This window comes from Cyrtonyx montezumae, unplaced genomic scaffold (genome assembly GCF_038088225.1).
Source record: "Cyrtonyx montezumae isolate F1298 unplaced genomic scaffold, pur_monq_1.0 scaffold_17, whole genome shotgun sequence".
Classification (NCBI taxonomy): domain Eukaryota; kingdom Metazoa; phylum Chordata; class Aves; order Galliformes; family Odontophoridae; genus Cyrtonyx; species Cyrtonyx montezumae.
In genome coordinates, this window is record NW_027071903.1 from 23,894,221 (window position 1) to 23,907,292 (window position 13,072).

The following is a 13,072-nucleotide window of genomic DNA, read 5'->3' on the forward strand; positions in this document are numbered from 1 at the left end:
GAGGATGGTTGGACTAGATGATCTTGCAGGTCCTTTCCAACCTAATGTATCTATGAATCTATGAATCTATAAATGTATATGTCTCACAATTATAGACCGGTTTCTTAAATTAATTGTTAGAATACCTGGGATACTTCTTCAGTTGTTGGTTTTGGGTTTTGTTTGTTTGTTTTTTCAAAGGCCGTGCCTTACTCCAGGGACTATAAGCGAAAGTATGAGTTCTTCAGAAAGAAACTGAAGAAACAGGTTAGTAATCAGCAGCAACCCAGCACGAAGTTAAGAAATGTATGTCCCTAAGCAAAGGAAGCGTGGGTTACAGGGAAAAGAAATTATATATCTCTGACCTGCATAGAGAATGTAGAAGGACTGATTACAAATACATCTGTGAAGCAGAAGCTTGATTAACTTGATTACAGTTGCCATTAGATGTAACAACGGAGTTTGTGACTATGAGCCATGAAACTGAAAGCAGTTTAATTTGTAAGCAGAAATTTTAAAAGGTTAGTAACTCCATCTTGAGGTAGACTGGAAACAGAAGAGATTGAAAAAAATTGGCATTAGCATGTAATAGTTTTTGGAAATCAGAATATGGAAAGAGGAATTCTCAAAATAGATTTTAAACTGTTCAGTTAGAAATCTGATCAGGCTAGATGACTGTAAAAAATCGTTACAGCCTTAAAATTTTAAGTTAATAACTGATAAGCAAATTCTAGTTTGAACTGTTAGTGACCATTGTACTTATAACTCTTAGCATCTGGATATCCAAATAAGAAAACATCTGTGGACAACTGTCATCAAATTTAGTGTACTGGGGGATGTTTTATATAATAGTTAACTTTCAGTTGATACCTGTATTCACCTTTTACCTAACAAATTTATCTCCAGCCTTTCTAAAACCCGTGCACTTTGAGCTGATGTATACATCTTACATAATTACATATGCATCTTATTATCAGAGTCAGCACGATTACTGTTTGTTCTAATGTCATCATCCCAATCTGAGAAGTGCTCATGTATCCAATATAACCAGAGCAATTTATGAAGTATACAGACTTTAAAGTATACGTTACCATTGCCTTTTAAACTTTTGACGACTATGCAAATGATAATTAGGGTAACAGATTGATTTAAATTGAGATTGAATTATTGTAGGCCTTTTTTTAATCATCTAAATTTGGTTTTAGTAGTTGATTCTATAAGTGCTTGAACATTTTTTTCTCATCGAGTGATTTGCAACTAAAAATAGTGTATTTTTCAAAAAAAAGTGCTTCTTAGCTCTATGAAATGATGAAATAGACCTCTATATTTCAGAAACTATGTAAACTTGATATCTAGTACTGTACGTTGTTGTACAGTTTGGGAAATGACAGGTCATGCAGTCTCCCATCCCAAGTAATTATTTTTTGTTTGCAGTTTGGATCAAGCTGTTCTTGGATGGATATATTTATGTGTACCTATATATAGGCATTACAATTAAAAACATATCCCTTTATTTGTCCTTATTTAGACATTTCTGCATTCAAAAAGTCATAATTTCTATGTAGTATATGACTAGTTCTTTGAAATCTGAACTGTGTTGAGTTTCACTGCACATTATCGGGTTATTATGGAAAATAGGTTGAAATTTCCTGTTCCCGTTTTCACTGAATTTCTCAGTTTTGCCTGCAGTAGTGGCTTAAGTGAACTGGCTGAAATCAAGTGAAATCAAGAAAATACTTTGGTCTCATATAGTGATTTTAGTACTTAAGCAATGTTTGATCTCTGAAAGCTCAGCAGCAAGTATGATCTCCTTGAATATTTTTAAATTTAAATACTTTCATATATGATAGTAGGAACCCTGTGATTTTTTTTTTCTAATTTTATCTGGGTTATGTTTATTTAAATATTTTAGAAATACTTGTTTGTCACCTATACCACCCCTTACAGTTAAAGTACAGGATTATATATTGAAAGTGAAATAAATCAGGGAAAAATGTAACAAAATAATTTTATTTATAAACTCTGAGGTAGTGTGATGGTTGTTTTTTGTTGGTTTCTTTTTTCCAGTCAAGCTTAGAATATTGTGAATTAAAAGTTTCCATACTTCAGTGCATGCAGAACAACTGAGCATATGCTATTATTGATGAGAATTTATTTTAACATGATTTTCTTGGGACTCAACACCAATAGAGCTTAATATCTAAAGCTTTCCACGCCGATTGAATTGTGTGTAAATAGAACCTCTTGTCAGTCATGTGTTTCCACATTAGTTAAGAAAAGGATTTGCATGCCATGCTGTTTACTGTTTATTTGATACATTAATCTGTTTTCCTCTTCCTTTTCATTGTCATTTTTAGAGTGATATTCCAAACAGATTTGAAATGAAAATTCATCGCGCAACAATCCTTGAAGATTCTTATAGAAGAATTATAGCTGTGAAGAGAGCAGATTTTCTTAAAGCAAGACTTTGGATTGAATTTGATGGTGAAAAAGGTTTAGACTATGGAGGAGTGGCCAGGGAATGGTTCTTCCTTCTCTCTAAGGAGATGTTTAACCCTTATTATGGATTGTTTGAGTATTCAGCTACGTAAGTAACATAGTTCCAAAAGATTTAAGTACTAGGGAAAGCAGATTCATTGTATCTGTCATATGTACTTAAAAAAATTGAATTAGTTTTATTTCCTTCTTTCCTTCTTTTCCTTCTTCCTCCTTTCTCCTGCTTCCTAAACTATATTGGTGAATTTAATTGATAATAACTGAAATACTCTGTGGAAGAGTACTGTAGAAAGGAAACCTCCCTTTTTGTTCTTTTCAGCAGCAGGCTTTTTCATCTTTGATTGCACAAACATACATCTGCAGCCATGTACTGCCTACAGAACAAAGAGTCAGTACTTAAGAGATAATGCTGAGAAAATTCTGACTACTTCAAATAGAAGTTAAGCACTTCTATGTGGTGTATCAATAACTCACAAGGATAATTTCTGGTTTTATTTCTGTGAAGCTAACAGAAGCTTCTGTTGAGTATTATTTTATTTCAGATTAGTAATTTACTAATCCAAATATAACTTTTTTCTTTTTTTAACTTCATGAAAAATAATACCTGATTTAATCAGTGATGTCTTTCAGATGTTTAAACGTGGAACTGTTCCAATAAGAAAAATGTTGTGTTTTTGTTTCTTTCCTTCTGCTCCCCTCAACTTCAGAGATAACTATACTCTGCAGATCAACCCAAACTCTGGACTGTGCAATGAAGATCATCTCTCTTATTTCAAGTTTATAGGTCGAGTAGCTGGAATGGCTGTTTACCATGGCAAACTTTTGGATGGTTAGTATTTATTTAATATGATACTTGGATTAATACTATGCATATTTTGAATGTTAAGTTACCTACTGTTCAATGTATTTGTTCTTCTTTTAAAGCATTTTTTATTCGTCCTTTCTACAAGATGATGCTCCAAAAGCCGATAACACTTCATGATATGGAGTCTGTGGTATGTAATTTACTTTTTGGTATATGTTAGGATTTCATGTTAAGTTTTTCATATGTGTAATTAGTGACACTGTGAAGATTAAAAATGAATATTTCAAGGTATTTCTAGGATACATGTTTTGTGAGACTAAGTCGTACAGGAATTAAAATTTTCAATGAAAATGGGACAGAGGTAGACTCCAGTTAGATTAGTTAATCTGTATTGAAAACCTGACTAAACTTGATGTTTCTAAAAACATTTTAGGTAGTAAGTTACTTAGAAATAAATGAAAGCATTAGCAGCTTTGGAATCTCCATATCAACCTTTTTTTGAGTTTGTGTATTTTGACTGATAAAAAAACATATTACCTATACTTCCAGAGACTAAAAATTGTAGTTAATTTTGAGGTATAGTATTTTTAGAGAAAAACATAATATTTTATTCAATTTAGTTAGTTTCCCTGATAATGGGTCTTCTATCCAGAGTGGTTTTGGGCAGGGTGATTTTTGTTTGGTCTCTTTAATTTATTACAAAGGACTTTGCCTACTTTTGCCATCTCATGAGAATACTGAATATAGTTGCTATGTGTTTCTGACTAATAGGATCATGTTTGTCTTGGTGGGTTTTTTTTTTTTTTTTTTGTTTTGTTTTTTGAAATAATGTGTATCTTAATTTTCATATCTGAAGTTTCTGTAGCCTTGTCTGATGATAAAGGGAAGATAAAAATAGGGATGAGAGACTAAAAAGAGTCTAAAACACATAACTTCAGAACATGCTATGATGTCTTATTGTAGTGTTGATATGTGAGATTTCTAGTCCTGAAAATGCTAAGTCTCCAGTTTCAGAAGTCTCTTTGTAGTTTTGTACACTTGCAGAGCCTATGTACAGAGTACAATATTAATTGAGATTGTAGAATTCACTGAGCTGTAACAGAGCCATTTTCAGCTGAAAAGGTGGCCACTTCATTTTGTGTTTACTATTTTGAAATTGCAGGTTGTGACCTTCTGAGATATATTTGTCACGCTACTAATGAACAAAGGACTTTGCCTACTTTCAAGGATTAATTTTCTTTTTGTTTTGGCTTAGTGCTTACAATACTCCGTGCTAATCATTGTTGGGTACTTATTTATAGAAAAATTTAATGATAGCTTCTGTTGGGAAGAGAGACCTTCCTTTTTGTGTATGCCCAGTAGAAGATACTGCTGCTCATAAAAATACCATCCTATATCTAACCTGCACAGTAGCTGTTTGGTAAAAGAAAGAGGATGTATTTATTCCATTCTTTGTACCTGATGCTTACTGTAACTGTGCTCTTCAGGAAAGCAAGTTTTTGTGTTTTAATAACAAACTAAATATATTTCTCACTGACTCTTGAACTCGAGATATTAATGATTAAATACAATCATTTTCAAACTGACAGCACTCCCCATGCACTTCAATTAGAGCAGCCTTTTTTTGAATTACTAGCTTATGCATCCTGTTTGAAGGTCAGTGGAATTTGTTTGTATTTGGTCATTTTGCTTTGGCAGTCTTTACTGGAATGTCTACTTCAGAGCTTTAGAACTGAAGATATAAGTTCAGGTATGATACCTTGAGGGAAACAGATATTCAGGTACCAGCTAGGCATTACATTAGTTTGTAAACCTGATGTTGGCAAATCATTCATACCAATGATGTTTCAGCACCAAAGTAATTAGACTGGCACAGTTCTTTTAAACCTAAGTGTGGCACCAAGCACGGAAAGGTTAGCCATCATTGTCCTGGACAGCTGTGATGCTTTAAAGGGGATCTTCTCCTGTAGCAAAAGACCAGACTTCACATACCTGGAAAGGGAGTGTTGTCTTCCAGTTTCTTGTGTTCCCATGAGAATATTGATGAAAGTAAATTAAAAAAAAAAAAAAAAAGAGAGAGAAAATCTGATCTATACTTCATGCTTAGAAAATATGTCATGTATGAAGGGGGAAAAAAACAACCTTAAATATATTTAATTACATTTAATCGTGTATATATATATTTTTTAAAAAACACATTCCTTTTTTTTTTTTTTTTAAGCTCTGCATTTCTCTGCTAAGGCTTCATTGCTAGGTGCTTTCCAATATATCTGCTTTTCAAGATCCTTGAAACTTAAATCTCCTGCAATCAGTACTGAGTGAAGTATTTGTTGTTGGCTTTGATGGGAATATAATATAATATAATAAAATCACTACCGCACTCAGTCTGCAAAAGACCAGGATTTTTTAAAAATTCAGTCGTATTTGTTTAAGAAACTGTTTTTTGCTATGCCTGCTTCAGGCAAGTCTCTTGTATTCATTCATTAAATTTGTAATTTCCTCTTTTAGGATAGTGAATATTACAATTCTCTGAGATGGATTCTTGAAAATGATCCGGCGGAACTGGACCTCAGATTTATAGTTGATGAGGAACTTTTTGGACAGGTTAGTATACCTATGTAAAGTAGAATAAGTAGAACATGAAACCAAACATCCGACCTGTGAAATTAGTTGATTTTAACTATATGGTATTAAGAAAACAGACAAAAAAAATCTGTCATTCAGTCAAGTTGGTTTGTTTATTCATCTTAATTCCTTTAGCTGACATATGCTCATTCCATTCTTTGTTGGTCTGGATGTGATAAAGGACTTGGAAATAAACACAGCCTTAGAAACAATATCTTATGCTTTTTTTTTAATGGTCACATTGAAATGTGGCTGTTGCTGTAAACACAGCTAAGACTAAAATACTGATAGTCCCATTACTTAGTCAACTTATCTGATTTGCCAGGAAAGGTGTGCTCTTAGGGAAATGGCTGGAATCATAGATTTCCCTCAGAGGTAATAATAGGGTTTTTTTATTTGTTTTTCTTTAAGCTGCTCAAGACAACTATGAAATAAACCAGTTCGGTTTAGTGCAGAAAGTTGTCCAAGATAGATCACATAGAAATACCATGTGTAGTTTGAAACTACAGTGCCAGGAAGATCTAAGTAGGCTAAATAGCCTTTGAGGTCTTGTGTAGCTAAATTGATTCCACTTTGGAGTGTGAAAAAGTGTATCTGTAATAAATAGAAAATGGGGCATTTGTCTACTGGAGGTTCTGATGGTATAAATCATAAAGTTATGGATATGCCTATAGATTCATGTATTTACAGGGGGTCATCACTGAAATTGTTCTGTAAGTGTTTTTCCTTGATATTTGCAAATCAGACTTGTTCACTGAGCACGCAGTTAGTGAAGGCAGTACTACTGAAAACTTGTATTCAAATTTAAGGCACTTATTGTAACCAGTTAAATAGTAAAAAAATGGAGGTTGACACACTGGCATCTCTAAATAGTGCATCAGAAAAAAAGAATCTAATTATTCAACAACCTCTGAAACTTGTTCTATTTCTCATAATTTTCAAATTCCACATTCTTCGAGATTTAGTTAAATTACGTAATATTAACACATGAATTGTTATATGCATATTACATGAGACTTATTCTGTGTACCACCTGTAGACTCATCAGCATGAACTGAAAAGTGGTGGATCAGAAATAGTTGTCACCAACAAGAACAAGAGAGACTACATTCAGTAAGTAGTGGTCACTGTGCAAGGTAGATATAGCCCTTCTAGTAATCAAGCTCATGTGTTGGCTGTAGTAACAAAAGAACATTGTTACTGTGTGTAAATTGCTTTTATTTTAAATATTCACTTTTTTTTCCACAGTCTTGTAATTCAGTGGAGATTTGTGAGCAGAGTACAGAAACAAATGGCAGCCTTTAAAGAGGTATAATTTTCAATTAAAAAGTTTTTTGAATTTGTTGCATCTAATCTTAAGACAAGTTTTTTAGAATGTGGCATCCTAAAGACCTGCATTTGTTTTAAAAAAAGAAAAACACTATTGATTTGCAAAACTTCTGTTATGTTTTTAGGGCTTTTTTGAACTCATACCTCAGGATCTGATTAAAATTTTTGATGAAAATGAGCTGGAGGTAAGCATATCATGGAAAAGAAAACAAATTCTAATGAAACTCGATGTTACTGACTTAAAGTTTTTTTTTTTTTTTCATTTATGTAGTTACTGATGTGTGGACTGGGAGATGTGGATGTAGCTGATTGGAAACTACATACAAAATACAAAAATGGCTACAGTGTAAATCATCAAGTAATACAGTGGTTTTGGAAGGTATTACAAGATTTGTATTTACTTATTCATTTTACGTAAGGAAACCTGTTCAAAAGATGCTCCCTTTCAGCTATGCTAGGTTAGCATGCCCTCAGTAGTTGGGTAAATATTTGCATGCTGAAAATCCTGAGAAAAGCAGTAAGAAAACTGAATGAGATGTATTATGTAAGAACATAATACACTACTGATAACTTGCTTAAAACAACAAGAAAAAACCAACCATTTAGAGTTCAATATTATTGTGTGGTTTTTTGTGATTTAGTTACACTGAAGATGTTAAAATCTTCCATTTAATAAAATACCAGAATTTGGCAGCTATTTGATACCATCAGGAAACTTAAAAGGAAGTAGGGGTGGAAATACGTTGGATAAATCTACTAGCCTAAAACCTTAATTAAAAGCTTTTCAACTAAGTCTTTTAATTGTTATTATTACTGTACACAGGCAGTCTTAATGATGGACTCTGAAAAGAGAATAAGATTACTACAATTTGTTACTGGCACGTCACGTGTACCTATGAATGGGTTTGCTGAGCTTTATGGTGAGTACTTATGATTGCATTCACAGTTATCTGAGAACATGATATGGTTATTTTAATGATATTTTACTTTAAACATACTTTTCTCTTTAAATTTGTTTCTGAAGAGCTACAAAAATCTCTGTTTAACACCTTAGTGAGCCTGAAGAAAATTCTATTACATAAGACACTATTACAACGACATGGTGGCATAAGTAGTTAACTTCACATTCTCATGAGTTCTGTAACTGCTTTCATCTGCCCCCAAACCACACCAACACAGATAGTGTATCCTTACAAACAATTCTCTGAAGCAGACTGCTGAAATGAGTTAAGCATGAGCCAAGAGAGAAGTAGTGAACCCACAGCAGGGAGGCTGAAGCAAGCAGATGGTAGCGGGGGGCAGACTGCAGTGCTAAAATGAGAGGGCCTGCTGTGGAAAGTGTGTGGGCAAGCAGATAGGACAGCCCATAAAGGGTACGGATGCTTGTGAGACATCTCAGCTGCCATCAGCTATTAAGTTTTCTACTAGACTAATTCATTAAGGATAAATTAAAAATGCAAGTGACTGAATAGTCTAACTTCTGTATTTGAATAAACATTTCCTTCTTTGTAAACAAGTGATTTGTTTATAAAATAGGATCATGAACAAATACCAGCCACTATACATCTTGTCTTTCCCCTCTTCATTTTCATTGTGAATACATGATTTATTTTTTTTCCATTCCATGACCAAAGGGGTGGTGAGTACCAACAGGAAGCATGGTGCACACAGCAGAGCTGAGCCAGGTGTCTGCTCCTGCACCTGATCCCTGGGTACTGCTGCTGGAGCTGCAGCACGTGGAACTTGACTGGAATTCTGTTGCTTCTGAAAGTGTTTTCAGACAAATAAACAAGTCCTGTAAGGAATGATAGAAAGAAACTGTTGAATCTCTTAGCCCTTTTTTGCTCAGGGATTTGTATCCTTGGGCAGTTTCTGGCCAAGTTACAGTTTCTATATTTTTATTTAATCTTAATGAAAAATTCAGCACCCGAGTGCTCGGTGCTGGTGGGTGGCAGGGCCGGCCCTGTGCTTTTCGTGCCCCACGCCTGGGCTGGGCTGCGTTCCTTCCTGGGGCTCGCTTCCTTGCGGCATATTTCCCTCTTGTGGCCACGCCGGGAATTTCTGCTCATAAAAATAACGCAGTGCAAAATGGACTGAGGTTTGAGAACAGATACAAAAAACGGATGAGATTTCTTCTGTTTCTTGTTTCCCCCCTAGCCCTGCCTTATAAGCCTCTAGTTTGTTAGTCCAGTGGCTAAAATATGGGGTTATTCACACCTGACTGTGAAAAGGGATTTTTATCTTTGTGTCATGTGGTAGAAAGCACTGTCAATTGAGCTGTTTCTCTGCTTCATCCTTCTTCCAGGTATTCTTTCCAGTTGCCTTATCTAACTGACCCTCCATGGTGAACAAACATGGAGCTGGAGGAATTCCCACAATTGCTGCTATATCAGTCTTACTGATAATATCTTAGGGCTAAGTGCTCAGTGCCTGCTCTCATCTGTCAAATTCATTCTCTGTGTGCATACAGAGTGTGTTTGCTGTGCACTGAATGGTATTTCCCACCTTTCTGAGTATGTGAACAGTTGTGGGAGGATTTTCTCCATTTGTTTTGTTTTAATTTGGGGATGTATCATTTATTGCATATTTTGTGGCTTTGTGTTTTTTATGCATCTTGGCTGTCTTCTTTCACTTCCACTTCTACAACTTTGTGTTTGTTAATTTTATTTGTTGATGGTGTGCTATGCATATTATTACATATTATAGTATTATCCTTTGTTTTTAATATGACTATGCATATACTTTTTTCATGCCTCCATACAACCACAAATGAAATTTTTTGTAATTGACAAATATAACTTGTATATTAAAAAAAAAACAAAAACAAAAACAAAACAAAACAAAAAAACATTTTAGAGGAGTCATAGACACCTTCTCTTTTTTTTTTATATTGAGTTTTAAAACCAAAATAATTTCATAGGTATTGTGTAGTGTACCTTAAGCCCTATACCTTAGCTGTATTCATGGATCAACACGTTAGCATTACTGCTACTCATCTCTGGTCTGAAATGTGTTTCATCTTTTCCAGTTCAGAGGCAGAGAGACACTCCATCTTGAGAGCTCCCTATGTGTATTGTTGGTCTCCTTGTAGAAGTGAGAGGGCACCCACTGTCAAAGGTTGCCTCCTGTTCTCTGACAAAGTAGTGATTCTGTACTACACTTTTTTTTTTACATGCAGATGAATGCTTTCAACAGCTTAAGGAGATGGTTACAATAGGCTCTTCCCATCTGCATGGGAAGAGTTGATTAAATAACTTTCAGATATGTCATACTGTAAGACAGTTGCTGAAGTCTTGGGTGTAGCTGGAGCAGCATTTGCTAACCAAAAGTTGTCTCAGGTGCAGGTGTTCATTTCACAGGGTCGCTGAGTCTCTGCAGTTACACATATGGTTACTGTATTTCAGAAAGTTTTCAGTTAATCTTACCCTGCTGTTGCCAATGTGTAAAGGTACACATTGAATAATTTCTGCTAGGTTTTGTAACTTGGCAGATTGTGATAAATATTTCTAAATTTTTAGGTGAAAAACGTATGTGGCATAAAACTGTCTTCCTCAGAAAGTGTTCGGTGCCAGTTGCAGTGTGTATGTGTTTGTCTTAGACTTCTGACTCTAAGATGTAAAAGTGTCTTGGAATTAAGGTGTACCAAGAAATACTTGAAAGTATAAGTGGCATAAGTGAATTCAAATTGTTGACCATTATTTGTGTACACTTTTGCTTCATACAAAAAACTCCTACTAAAGTCAGAACTGGATGATGAAAGAACAATGTATTTCATAATTCTTAATGGTAATGAAAAGAATCATATGGTCAGGTGAGAACTCAAGTACTCTTCCTACAGGTTCAAATGGACCACAGTTGTTTACAGTTGAACAGTGGGGTACCCCTGAAAAACTGCCAAGAGCTCATACCTGGTGAGTATTTAATTTAGGTAAACTATATCCCTGAGTTAATGATGAAATACTTAAGAATTTTCATCTGTTTTTCAGCTTTAATCGCTTGGATTTGCCCCCGTATGATTCGTTTGAAGATTTATGGGATAAACTTCTTCTAGCGATTGAGAATACTCAGGGCTTTGATGGGGTTGATTAAGCCACAGGCATAAATTGTAATGGTCCAGTGCTGCAACTTCATTTCAAGGGTTTACAGATTTGAATTTTCCAGGGACTACCATTCTACTTAATCACATGAGTATTCAAGCTTCATAGTATCACTTGGAAAAGAAGTATTAAAAATTCACTAACTTTTGAAAACATATTTTGCCATTTCCACAGTTTTGTATGCTTTGATAATTACTACAATATATACATTGGATGGGCCAGTGCCAAGTAAGTCAAAAGCTAAATTGTTTTTAAGCAGTTGCTTCTTCTTACAGTATTTGACAGTCTGTCCTGCAGTAAACTACTGAAGTAAAACTGTGAAGAAATCTTTGCAGAGGGTGTAAATTTAAATTACTGCTTTGAGAGAAACGGCCGAAATTGTTAGTGAGTTAAAAATATGTACTTCATGTAATGCAGTATCATCTGTGCTGCTTCAGGCTGTTTGCTACAGGTCTGCCCAAAGCACCTTATAACTCAGCATATTAGGTAAAACAGTGCAGAACATTTGTTGGCATTATCAGCTGTCAGTTTGCAGAACATTGACTTGCTTACAGGTTTTTTTTTATTTGATAATTTCTGTTTCTAACTTGCTTTTGTTAAGACAGTGTAACAAAATCGGGACTTTTTATAAGACACAAGCAGCATAATTCTGAATAGTAATGAGAAATTATATCTTTTATTTGTCTGAATTTGTATACCGTTGTTGGTTTATAGAGTGTTCACTTTTTTTTTTTTTTATAAATTTGTAGTTCAGCAATGGGTAATGTCTTCAATTCAGCCTTTTTGCAACAAATTAACCTTAAAGCAAAATTTATATGAGTATCACAGAGTATTAGTTACTGGTAGTTAGAGGCCTTTATTATCCATTCTTGCAGTATTGCACTACATAACAGTAAAGAACATGTTTACAGGGTTTTTTGGGCCAAGTTCAGCAGTCTGATATGTACAAACTTCTCAGAAATGAATGGGAGTTTTGCACATGTAACCAGGGGCAGAATTTGGTTCTTTAATATGTTTACAGGTTATGCTAATTTCTATAGCTGCATTTTTATATTTTTTCTCCACTGTTAGTCTAGAAACCAAATTTGTTAATACAGTATAACCAAAGTCATAGCCAACAATGTGCAATTTATTGTAGATCAACCTGTTAATATTAGTTTGATTTCTTTTGTAAATGTGGGTATTATTTTGTATCAGTATTCTTTTTTGTTTTTTTCAAGCAAGTGCTGGTTAAAATGATCAGTCAACTTGATTATAAAAGAAAAAAAATTGGTTTATATACCCAGCTTGCTGTAGTTTGAACATTTTGTTACCAGCATGATCAGAGGAAATGACAGCATCTAGCTTTGGCTAGCAACCTTCTGTTCAGTCAGTCTTTACAAATATGCAAGAAGGTATTGTAGCACATCTCTCTATGAAGATATGTAAATTATGTAACTTGTAATGGGTCTTAAGGGATATTTAAAATCCCAGTTTGTTTTATTCTTTGACTAGGTTGCTAGGGCTGAGAATACTACATGTAAATAAAGGTAATTTATACAGATTTCCCAAATCTATATGCAGTTTTGTAAAACACGAATGATATATCAGTAAATCTGTATAGATTTGAATGTAGCAGTATTTGTTGCATACTTTAAAGTATAAAAATAAGGATCCTGAAAGCAGTAAATAAAAGTTTATTCTGATAAGTTGTGACTCAGTTATTTGAAGTGCAAGTTGGTAATCTTAAAACAGTAAGAAT

General features: G+C 34.2%; 1 protein-coding gene across 4 annotated transcripts in view; it reads left to right on the plus strand.

Moving 5' to 3' along the window:
* Positions 1–12,610, plus strand: part of NEDD4 (NEDD4 E3 ubiquitin protein ligase) — a 50,225-nt gene extending 37,615 nt beyond the window's left edge. For all 4 annotated transcript variants that reach the window (XM_065733750.1, XM_065733751.1, XM_065733752.1 and 1 more), the window contains 12 exons: positions 181–246; positions 2,337–2,566; positions 3,183–3,304; positions 3,400–3,470; positions 5,789–5,884; positions 6,945–7,018; positions 7,154–7,214; positions 7,360–7,419; positions 7,506–7,613; positions 8,058–8,154; positions 11,073–11,145; positions 11,221–12,610. In XM_065733750.1, coding sequence (XP_065589822.1) covers positions 181–246; positions 2,337–2,566; positions 3,183–3,304; positions 3,400–3,470; positions 5,789–5,884; positions 6,945–7,018; positions 7,154–7,214; positions 7,360–7,419; positions 7,506–7,613; positions 8,058–8,154; positions 11,073–11,145; positions 11,221–11,323 — 1,161 coding nt within the window. In that variant the 3' untranslated portion in view covers positions 11,324–12,610. The remainder of the gene's footprint in view (positions 1–180; positions 247–2,336; positions 2,567–3,182; positions 3,305–3,399; positions 3,471–5,788; positions 5,885–6,944; positions 7,019–7,153; positions 7,215–7,359; positions 7,420–7,505; positions 7,614–8,057; positions 8,155–11,072; positions 11,146–11,220) is intronic.
* Positions 12,611–13,072: the final 462 nt, after the last annotated feature.